Source organism: Camelina sativa, chromosome 17 (genome assembly GCF_000633955.1).
Source record: "Camelina sativa cultivar DH55 chromosome 17, Cs, whole genome shotgun sequence".
Taxonomy (NCBI): Eukaryota; Viridiplantae; Streptophyta; class Magnoliopsida; order Brassicales; family Brassicaceae; genus Camelina; species Camelina sativa.
In genome coordinates this window covers 29,942,635-29,954,786 of record NC_025701.1, presented here as the reverse complement: position 1 = coordinate 29,954,786, position 12,152 = coordinate 29,942,635, and the positions used below count along the sequence as shown (strand labels likewise).

At 38.3% G+C, this 12,152-nt stretch overlaps 1 protein-coding gene and 1 pseudogene across 1 annotated transcript; one reads left to right on the top strand and one right to left on the bottom strand.

Annotated features, from left to right (window-relative positions):
* On the bottom strand, window positions 1,222-1,862 carry LOC104759922 (annotated as a pseudogene).
* LOC104759921 (AP2/ERF and B3 domain-containing transcription factor At1g50680-like) lies at window positions 3,154-4,020 on the top strand. Its single transcript, XM_010482792.1, has one exon. It carries the CDS (start codon window positions 3,154-3,156, stop codon window positions 4,018-4,020), a length of 867 nt encoding a protein of 288 aa, XP_010481094.1.

The following is a 12,152-nucleotide window of genomic DNA, read 5'->3' as shown; positions in this document are numbered from 1 at the left end:
TTTGCTCCTACCCACTACTCAGCACAGACCTAACCTATATCTAACAATCATGGCATAGGTTTAACAATTAACATCGTAGACCCTTGTATCATGTCGCAAGATAAATTAGGGCTTTATAAACTCATGCGAGATTATTGATTGTTGTAGTTTTACATTTCTAGTTTTTTTTAAATGAGAGCTAGGGGAAGCAAATTTTGTTTTGTTTGAGGGTGCAAGAGATTAAATTCTTTTATTTCCTTAGTTCTTAATCAGTCTATTATCTTTTTTGCCTTTCATTCGGTTCCTTACTCTTATCAGTTTTACATGTAAGGTAAGCAACGTTATAGCTTGGAAAGGTATTGGCTCACTGTGAGAGAAGCGTCCTTGGCCTCAGAACGTGACATTAAATAGCGTATCCCCTAAATTAGCTTCACAGCTCTCACTAGTTCAAGTTATGTCTGCTCATCATCACTTTCGTAGTCAAGTAGATCTTGCTAGGTATATAAAACCAATAAAAGATACAAGCTACCAAAAAACTTTTTTTTTTAAAGCTTAATTAATATTAAATTTTTTTTTTGTGAGATCTAGAACAAACTTTTATTTGGATTTAGAAATCCAACCAAAAATCATGTGTTATTCAATCATTGATCTTAAAATACTTATCAAAAATACTTGTTCAAATCTCATGTTATTCATTTATTAATGATTTGTTTTTGGATTTCAAAATCCACGTTATGTTTTAAATGGATTTGTATGGATTTGAAAGTGTAAAATAGAAGGATGCAAATCCAAGGATAAAACATGTTATTTCAAAATCCATGTCTTTTGATTTCTAGAATTTACAATTCCATATGGAATTCGAAATCATCTATCCAATAACAGCCCTTACCAAAATGAGAGGTATATATAATCCATGACGTTTCCCTTGGTTTCCTCCTAGTTAGACGAATTGTGAACAGAATTAATGGGAGATTCTCACAAAGATTCAGCCATACCTATTGGCCACTAGTTTCTCCTCCTAAACACACAACAAAACCAACTTTTACTACAAAACACATATCGATGACAGCTTATTGTACATACTTACTGATGGATGATTCTATAAACCGATACTAGCAAGAGATGTTAGATGATATGCATCTTAACATATGGAAGATAGAGGAAGCATCAGTGACATTGATGGAGACTAGCTAGATAGTCATTGAACTATAAAAGAACAAAAATATTTCAGAGCTTAATTAATTACCAATCTAATAAAGATTATGGTTTACGGTTGACACGGTAGACCGTTACATTCATGGAAGGTAGCCAGCGGTAGCTTGAAAAGGTATGGGCTCAGCAGTGAGAGAATTAGCATCCTTGGCCTCGAAGGTGATGTACAAAGTGCGCCCTCCACCATATGCCAGTTAGCCTTGACAGCTCTCACAAACTCAAGATTTATCTGATTATCAGTATTGAGTTTCTCAAGAGCGATCTTGGATAACCGGTGGTGGACCAAGTCTCCGTCGGTTTCCGGTTCGTCAGCAACGTCGCTATCCTCGAAGTTAACAGGATAGCGCGAATCACAAGGTTTCTATGTTTCGTGGTGTCAAAGTCGTAATCCTTTTTTGTTTTTGTGAAACAATAAAACTCAGAAAAAAAAATCACACAATCCACACAAAGAAAAAAGAAACAAAGAAAAAGAGAAGCGGAGGAGAGATTGGTTCATTGTTTACATACCCCGCTTCTTTTGTGTGTTCTTCATTGACCAACCGTTCATCCTCAGAGTCGAAACTACACGTCGAGTCGCTGGACGAAGACATCTCTTCGCACTTCTCCTCCGGCTTCTGATGCTTCAGATCAGGCTCTTGAGATTTCTTATCGTCGACGACCTGTGGATCCATAACCAAGGCAGAGAGATACTCCAAACCCTAATTATGAAATGGTCACTTTTTTATTTGGAAGCCTACAAGGGTCAAATCTAAACCAAAATTAACAACTTTGCGTGAAAGTATAAACCTTCCACTAAACACATGTCATTACATGATATGAAAGATACTTGATAAGTGATTTTTCCCTTCTTTCAATTCCCCTACAATGGCTACTACTTTAGAATAGAAGATTAATTACCACAAATATTCAAACTTTTTCTTTATGTTCATAGTTTCGGGTGCTTCACATATGATGATTTCTTTTAACAAGTAGAGAGTCTGAGCTTGAAAAGGTCTAGGCTGATCAATATATATATCAGAAAGCGTACTTAATTAGCAGCAATTCCAACTAGTTCTCATAAATTAAAGATTTTTGTTCATAAGACTTAAGATGAGAGGATACATGGTAAGACATAGCAAAACTAGTTGATGATGATTTATATATTAACACATTAACCTTATCATCATTATATTTGTTATTATCGGTTAGGAAATTAACATTTCTTGTTACTTTGGTGAAGTCAAAATCGTAACCCTTTTTAAAAAATAACATAAACATAGATAGAAATTAACAAATCCAGATTCGGAAGATCTAAAATAGTCAAACTAAATCATAATACCTCGCCCCTTTGGCAATCCTATAGGCGACGAAATCACTTTGCTTTGCTCACCGAGGTTCAATTTCTGACGACTCTTTAAATCAGGAATCTTAGATGTCTTATTTGCCAATCACGGAAGCAGATGCATATAACCCTAATTGGTCCGATTGTGGTGATTGCAAAACCCTAATTGTTTTAGGTTAATAAAACGTACGTTTTGTTAATAATTTGTTTGTTTCCTTTCTCAAAACTCGCTAAATTTACTATGTTTTACTTTTACATTGAAAAATATTGTTAATTTACCGTTTGTCTTTTTTTTAGTTGACTTATTGGAAGAGTCAATTAGAAAACAAGAAACAAATAAAGGGAAGAAAATAAAAAATATACCTGAGATGAGAAACGTTTTGTTAATTGATGATTTACTTGATATTTTCCTGCGGCTCTTAGTCTCACGTAATTCCTTTTTTGTGCACAAACAGATATATCAAAAAGTTAATGAGCCGACAAGAAATGGAAACTTTCGCCCAAGATTTACTCTCTCTATATAATCTCTCTCTGTTCCTCATTGTTTCTCTTCATCGTTTTGTTTCGCTTCTGATTTCTCTCTAATATTTTCAATTAACGACGACGCAATAATGACAGAGACCGAGACTTTCTTGCTACGCATGAGACTTAATGACGAACCAGAAAAAGCCCTAGTGGTTGCGTCTGCGACAAAGACGGCTACCGTTCCAGGCAATATCAAGTACAAAGGAGTGGTTAAGCAGCAGAACGGTCACTGGGGGGCTCAGATCTACGCAGACCACAAAAGGATTTGGCTTGGAACTTTCAAATCCGCTGCTGAAGCCGCCACCGCTTACGATAGCGCATCCATCAAACTCCGGGGATTCGATGCCAACTCGCACCGGAACTTCCCTTGGTCTGACCTCACTGTCCACGAACCGGAATTCCAAGATACCTACGAGTTAGAATCTGTGTTAAACATGATCAGAGACGGTTCTTACCAGCACAAATTCAGAGACTTTCTCAAACTCCGATCTCAGATGGTTGCGCGTATCAACGTCGGTGGATCAAAACAAGTCAGAGGACAAGCAGATCAAGAATCGGACAAGTGCTTCTATTGCACGCAGCTTTTTCAGAAGGAGTTGACACCGAGCGATGTAGGGAAACTGAATAGGCTTGTGATACCTAAGAAGTACGCGGTGAAGTTTATGCCTTACATAAACGATGATCCCAACGAAATATTAGAAGAGGGCGAGATAGGAGGAGCTGTGGAAGATGTGGAGATTGTGTTTTACGACAGAACAATGAGACAATGGAAGTTTAAGTGTTGTTACTGGAAAAGTAGCCAGAGCTTTGTCTTCACCAGAGGATGGAATGCATTCGTCAAGGAGAAGAATCTCAAGGAGAAGGATATTATCGTCTTTTACAATTGCGATGTCCCGAGCAATGCCAAGACATTAGAAGGCCAAAGCAAGAAGTTCAAGTTGATCGATGTTCATTACTTTCCAAGAATCTTATCAAATCTATAACAAATTGCTAATATTTTCATCAGTGGACACAAAAGAGGCAAATAAATACGAATCAAACAATATTGAAAGAAATAGCTGACAGAGGAAAAATAACGAAAATATATATAGCTTCAAAAATCAAGCTAGAGTTTTTTACTAACCATTATTGATTTCTTCAAAATTTTAGGGCTCTCTGAAATTAGTGTGGGAGGATGATGAGAGGGGAGAAACAAAAAAAAAAGATATCTATAATATATAAGTTTTTTTTTTCTTTTTATGTGTCAGAATATATTAAATAATAGAAATAAGCTGTTTTTTTTTTATTAAACTATCTTATATTTGCTTTTGGTATTATATATTTCTTTTTGTAACGGAGAACAAAAAAAGACATTTTAAGTACTAAATTAAATTTTCTCTAAATTCAGTAGTTTTTTTTTTAATTTAATCGAGTATATAATTTTCTCTAAATTCACTAGTTTTGTTATTAATAATTTTTAAAGAAAATAACACAAATAAAATCATCAATAAAAAAAGTATTTAGAAAATATTTAGCCAAAAAAAAAAAAAAGGAAATAAATTGATCTTGGTTGTGTTGTCTTCCGTAAGAAGGAGGATGGCGCCGTAAAAGCAAGATTTCAAAAAGGTTATTGCAGGATTTACCGGCTGATACACCACCAGTTATAATTGGTAATTTTCGTCAGTTTCACACTTTTCTGGAACAATTGAAAAGGGATACAGTTCGACTTTGTGTTGAAGTGAAGAAGAAAGTAAGGACTGATTCGAATCAAAATGGTAAGAAACGAGGAAGAGATAATGATTTGGTTGGAGAAGAGTATGTTGAATTGGCCAGCGAAACAAAACATGAAGAGATCGATGATGGTGATAGTAGATTTGATTATTGTAATGATTATGACGGAATAGATTCTGATGACGAGAATTTTACCCTGTATGGAATTTCACCAGAAGAAGAGGATCATAAATTGCCAATGAAGAAAAGGAGTTCATCATTTTTTTATTGAAGAAAATAAAGAGCCTGTTGATGTCGCAAAGGTAGACTTGTCTTCCGTGGATTTGGCTGTTGGGCAAATGTATGATACAAAGGAGCACCTAGAAACACGTTTGACGATACTGACCTTGGTACAGAAGTTTGATTATTTTGTTTACAATCGTTACTAAAACTATTGATTTTCAAGTGTTGGGTAAAAGGACGCAAGTGGAAGGTAAGAGCTGCAACATTAAGTCATTATCCAAAGTTTCAGGTGCGTGTGTTTATTTTAGCACATACATGTTCAGTAACAGAGCGGTCCCAAGGGACTGCCAATGCATGTTGTTGAAGCATTGAATAAATGTTTTCAAATCAAGGTAAATTTTTTTCCTTTGAGTTTTATTTAGCATTATAACGTTTATCTTGTTTCACAACAATTTAAAATAATATTGTTGTTGATAGATGGATTATTGAAAGGCATATCGAACGCTAAGGCATGCTCGCGAGTTGGTCAGGGGTAGTCCAAAGAGTGGTTATGAGCAGCTTCCTATGAGAACTCACACACACACTGTCCGTACGTCAGTACGTCCGTACAACATTCGAGATGGGTCGTCCGTACAACTAAGAGGTTCAACGAGTCCAGTCCATGAATAGAAGCCCCAACGGTCACATAACATCTAGATCCTTCTCTATAGAGTCGTTGTCGAGATCAAGCAAGTGGGAGCCAAAGAAGTCAAACAGGAGTCACATGTTGTGTTAAGGAAGAGATGTCGCTCTCAACAATGTAAATTGTGCATAGCATCTTGTAGAGAATATTCTGTATGTATTATGTCTCTATTTAGTTTGTACCTAAATCAAGTAAGAAGAGAGAATTCTCTTTCTCCATTACACCCAACACTTCCGATTTCTCTTTACACTCTTCATACTCCTTTACACTTCTTCACTTTGTTCTATCACTACTTGTTACACAAGAAATCACTTTGTTCTTTCTAAACTTACATGGTATCAGAGCAAGTTCGTTCCTTACTCTGAATCTCACACCCACTAATCTCTTTCTGTTTCGTTCTTGAAAGTATATTTCCTTTACCCGTTGGACAATAGTATTAACCAACGGATACATCGACATGGAAGGCAACAAGACCTTGATTGTACCAGTTACTCTCAAAGGAGAGAACTATCTGATGTGGGCAAGAACCACCAAGACGGCAATGTGCGGCCAAGGGCTTTGGACCCACATTACTTCAAGTGAAGCTCCAAAAGAGCCACCAACCCAAGAAGGCAAAGAAGTTGTCACCAGCGGTGAAGACAAGTGGTTCCAAGAAGATCAAAGTGTTCTTGCCATCATTCAAAACTCTCTTGATACTCCAATCCTTGAAGCATATTCCTATTGTGAAACCGCAAAGGATCTATTGGACACTCTCCAAAATGTCTTTGGAAATGTTACTAATGTCAACCGAATCTTTGAGATAAAAAGAGCCATCAATAACCTCACTCAAGAAGATATGGAGTTCACTAAACATTTTGGAAAGTTTAGATCTCTCTGGGCTGAACTCGAGATGCTCCGACCGGCGACCATAGATCCGGCGATCTTAAACGAGAGGCGTGAACAAGACAAAGTGTTCGGCCTACTTCTCACCCTGAACCCATCTTACAATGATTTCATCAAGCCTATTTTGAGGTCAGACAAGCTCCCAAGCCTTGACGACGTGTGCAACCAGATCCAATAGGAACATGGCTCCATGGGCTTGTTTAGGAGCAAAGAAGAGCTTGTAACGACAAATAAGGTGGAGATAGCTTCTGCAAACAAAGGCTACTACAAACATGATAACAAGAATCCACCAGTTTGTGACCATTGTAAGAAGGTTTGTCATTTTAAGAGCCGGTGCTGGATTCTCCACCCTCATCTCCGAGCTAATCGGCCTACGACTAACCGTGAAGGAGCAAGAGCCCATCAAGCTACCATGGTGGGAGAAGCGACGACTTCCGAGCCAAACCAGCAAGTCTCCGGAGGAAATGGAACGGCCTTAGCGGCTTCTTCCGAGCTAGTGAGAAAATCAGACCTTGATGCACTCATCAAAGCCCTCAAAGAGGCCTCCGGTAACTCTTACCTTGCTTTAAAACCGACTAAACCACTTATTGTTGATTCTGGTGCATCTCATCACATGATTAGTGATTCTAAGTTGATTAGTGAAGTTAAACCTGCTAGTGGAAATGTGATTATAGCTCATGGTGAGAAGGTACCAGTAGAAGGAATTGGAAACTTAAAATTGTTTGATAAAACCTCTAAAGCTTTCTATATGCATAGTTTTACTTCAAATTTATTATCAGTTAAGAAAGCCACCACTGATTTAAATTGTTATGCAATATTTGGGCCTAATGATGTATATTTTCAGGATATTGAGACAAGTAAAGTGCTTGGTCAAGGAGTCACTAAAGATGATCTCTACTTGCTTGAGGACTTGAACCTACCATCTTCTAATTTATCTTGTTTTAGTTCGATTATTGTTAAAGCAAACAATGCTATTTGGCATGCTAGACTAGGACATCCTCACTCTCGAGCCTTAGAACTTGCGTTTCCAAATATATTTTTTAAAAATGATGACTGTGAGGCTTGTATTCTTGGTAAACATTGCAAATCTGTTTTTCCTAAGTCCTTGACTATTTATGAAAATTGTTTTGATCTGGTTCACTCTGATGTATGGACATCACCATGTCTATCTAGAGAAAACCAAAAATATTTTGTCACTTTTATTGATGAAAAATCTAAGTATACTTGGTTAACTCTTCTTCTTTCTAAAGATAGGGTGCTTGAAGCATTTGTTAGCTTTCAAAATTATGTGACTAACCATTATAATGCAAAGATTAAGATTTTAAGATCAGATAATGGTGGGGAGTACACAAGTCATTCCTTCAAACAGCACCTTACCAAACATGGCATAATTCACCAAACAAGTTGTCCCTACACCCCACAACAAAATGGTGTAGCTGAAAGGAAGAATAGACATCTCATGGAAGTAGCAAGGTTTATGATGTTTCACACTAATGTTCCAAAACATTTTTGGGGAGACGCTGTTCTTGCCTCATGCTATCTCATCAATAGTACCCCCACGAAGATTCTACATGATGTCTCTCCATTTGAGGTATTAAACAAAGAAAAACCCACCTTTGATCATTTACGTGTTTTTGGGTGTACTTGTTTTGTCTTAAAACCAGGTGAGTTACAGGACAAGCTTGACGCCAAAAGTACCAAGAGAATGTTCATCGGCTACTCTACCACTCAAAAAGGCTACAAATGCTATGAACCTGTGTCTAGACATGTCCTGGTATCTCGTGATGTGAAGTTTGTAGAAACTCGGGGATACTATGACGAGAAAAATTGGGACAACCTTTGAGACCTGTCCACATCTTCATCTGATCGTGCCAAAAACCTTTGTGTTATCCTTGAACGGTTAGGACTCGAAAACGATCGGGCCGATCAAAATCCAGCCGGGCCAAACATACCAGGAGACTCTATTCCACCAGTCTAAAACACTCCCAGTAATTCAACTGAAGCTGATCACCCCACTCAACTTGATCACCCTGGCCACGATGAGGAAAATCACCAACATCTTGAGAATGATACACAACCTGAGAACGTGGCCATACTAAGTGACGGTGATGATGAAGAACAAGATCATGATGAAGAACAAGATCATGATGATGATTAAGATCATACGGAAGTCATCCCACTACGGAGAAGTCAACGACTAAAACATGTCCCTCATGTGTACTACAACAATGTTGTTGTTGCCCATCCGATTCAAGCCGTCTGTACTCTTGCTCATTTTCCTTTGACACACCAGGCCTTCCTTGGCCAAGTTGACAAACATTGGATACCACAGACCTATGATGAAGTCAAGGAACATAGGGTGTGGCGTGATGCAGTTTGAGCCGAGAAAACGGCCATGGAGCAAAACCACACGTGGGAAGAGGCGGACTTACCAAAAGGTAAGAAGGCTTTTACTTCTCGATGGATCTTCACTATCAAATACAAGAGTGATGGAGAAATTGAACGCTACAAAGCAAAACTGGTCGCAAGAAGATTCACACAATTGTATGGGGAGGATTATCTTGATATGTTTGCTCCGGTTGCAAAATTACACACGGTTCGAGTTGTTCTCTCATTGGCAACTAATCTAGATTGGGAACTTTGGCAAATGGACGTTAAGAATGCGTTCTTGCAAGGTGAGCTGGAAGATGAAGTCTATATGAGACCTCCACCAGGCCTCGAAGACACCATTGGTCCCGACAAGGTTTTTAAACTCAATAAAGCTGTTTATGGTTTAAAACAGTCTCCAAGGGCTTGGTACCATAAACTGAGCTCCACTTTACTTGAGAGAGGGTTTCGCAAGTCAGAAGCAGATCACACCCTCTTCACCTTGCCAAGCGATAAAGGTATTGTAGTCATTCTAATATATGTTGATGATATCATCATATTTGGAAGTGACAAGGTAGGAATTCAAGATAGTAAGAATTTTCTCAAATCAGTTTTTGATATTAAAGACCTTGGAGAGCTTAAATATTTTCTTGGGCTAGAAGTATATCGGTCTGATGAAGGGTTATTTTTATCTCAAAGAAAATATGCACTTGACCTGTTATGTGAGGCAGGAAAACTCGGTTCAAAAGCAGCATCAACACCACTTGAAGAAAACTATAAGGCAGGAGGAAAGGGGGAGCTTGATGCTGCTCCATTTGAAGATGTCAAACGATATAGGCAACTAGTAGGTAAACTTATATACCTTACCATTACTCGTCCAGATATTTGCTTTGTTGTGAACCAGGCTAGTCAGCACATGCAAAACCCAACAGTTCACCATTGGAACATGGTAAACCGGATCCTTAAATACATCAAAGGAGCACCGGGACAAGGAATCTGGATGGGACGCAATGAAAGCACCGAATTGGTTGGATACTGTGACGCTGATTATGCCGGAGACCGTGAAGACCGCCGCTCCACCACAGGCTACTGCACCTTCCTAGGAGGCAACCTAGTCACATGGAAAAGCAAGAAACAAAAGGAAGTCTCACTATCAAGCGCTGAATCCGAGTATAGGGCCATGAGGAAGCTAACTACCGAACTAATGTGGCTTAAAGCGCTACTAAAAGATCTTGGAGTAGAATCATCAAAGCCAATCACGATGCATTGTGATAACGAAGCAGCCATTCACATCGCCTCCAATTCAGTGTTTCACGAGAGGACAAAGCACATTGAAGTCGATTGTCACAAGGTTCGAGAACAAGTTCAACTTGGAGTGATTCTTCCATGCTACACCGAAAGCTCAGAACAGTTAGCCGACGTACTCACCAAAGCAGCCAGCCCACAAGTGTGTGAGTATATTCATTCAAAACTTGGTCTTAAAGACCTCACTCTTCCATGAGGTTCCCTAGCATGACACCTACACTCTTTTTCCCTTATGTATAGTTTTTCCCATGTGGTTTTCTATACTAAGATTTTTAATGAGGTGGGTGTTCGTGAGTCCAAGCTTAATCGATGATCTTGATCGATCGATCTTGAGGGGGAGTATGAGAACTCACACACACACTGTCCGTACGTCCGTACAACATTTGAGATGGGCCATTCGTACAACTAAGAGGTTCAACGAGTCCAGTCCATGAATAGAAGCCCCAACGGTCACATAACATCTAGATCCTTCTCTATAGAGCCGTTGTCGAGATCAAGCAAGTGGGAGCCAAAGAATTCAAACAAGAGTCACATGTTGTGTTAAGGAAGAGATGTCGCTCTCAACAATGTAAATTGTGCATAGCATCTTGTAGAGAATATTCTGTATGTATTATGTCTATATTTAGTTTGTACCTAGGATCTAAATCAAGTAAGAAGAGAGAATTCTCTTTCTCCATTACACTCAACACTTCCGATTTCTCTTTACACTCTTCATACTCCTTTACACTTCTTCACTTTGTTCTATCACTACTTGTTACACAAGAAATCACTTTGTTCTTTCTAAACTTACACTTCCTAGATATTTGTATATGATTAAAAGGGCAAATCCCAGAACTTTTACACAATTTGAAGTTGATGAAGCTCAAAGATTTAAGTATTGTTTTCTAGCATTTGGTGCAAGCATACAGGGATTTACATTCTTGAGGAAAGTGGTTGTTGTGGATGGTAATTTTTTACAGGGAAAATACATAGGACACTTCTGACAGCAACAGCTCAAGATGGCAATTTTCAGATTTTTTCCAATTGCTTTCGCTGTGGTTGATACAGAGAATGATGAATCATGGGAATGGTTTTTCAAGCAACTCAGTTGTGTGATACCAGATGATGAAAGCCTTTCCATTATTTCTGATAGGTACAAATCAATTGGGAAAGCTATTAAAAAGGTTTATCCGAAGTCTAGTAGGAAAATATGTATATACCATATGTACAAGAATATTTTGGTCCGGTTTAAAGGTCGAGCAGAATTTGCTTTGGTTAAAAAGGCGGCAAATGCTTTCAGACATCGACTTTCAAACCACATTTGATCAGATATAAGCCATGAATCCAGCACTACATGAGTACCTCGTAAGGGCTGATGTGCGTATGTGGACTCTTGTACATTTCTCAGGTGATAGGTACAACTTGCTTACTAGCAACATTGCAGAATCAATGAATAAGGTCATGTCACATGCTAGGAGTTTTCCTATTGTACAACTATTGGAAGAAATAAGGTCCATGATGACTATGTAGTTTTCAGATAGAAGGAGTGATGCATTAAAGATGACAACAGATTTGACACGTGGTGTAGAGAAAATTCTCCAGGTTTATTCTTTCATCATTTCAAACAAATGTTGATGTTATATATCTATTTTTCAAATAGAAAGTGGCTATTATTTTATAGAGTCGTGTGGACTATGCTAAGTTACTTACTGTCCAAGATATCGACGCACACCAAGTACAAGTAACAAGTGGAACATCTTTGCATGTTGTCAATTTGAGAGATAAAAAGTGTATGTGTCGCAGATTTGACTTGGAGAAACTCCCTTGTGCACACACAATTGCGGCCGGTGAATACAGAAACATCTCTCTCACCCTGGGCAAAATACCCGAACCCAAAAATAAGACCGAACCCGATCCAAAAAACTCGACCCGAACCCGTATCCTAAATTTTAAAATACCCGAATGGGT

Bases quoted from the DNA above. Each gene is read 5' to 3' on its own strand.
- LOC104759921 (XM_010482792.1), top strand. From the start codon at position 3,154: ATGAGACTTAATGACGAACCAGAAAAAGCCCTAGTGGTTGCGTCTGCG.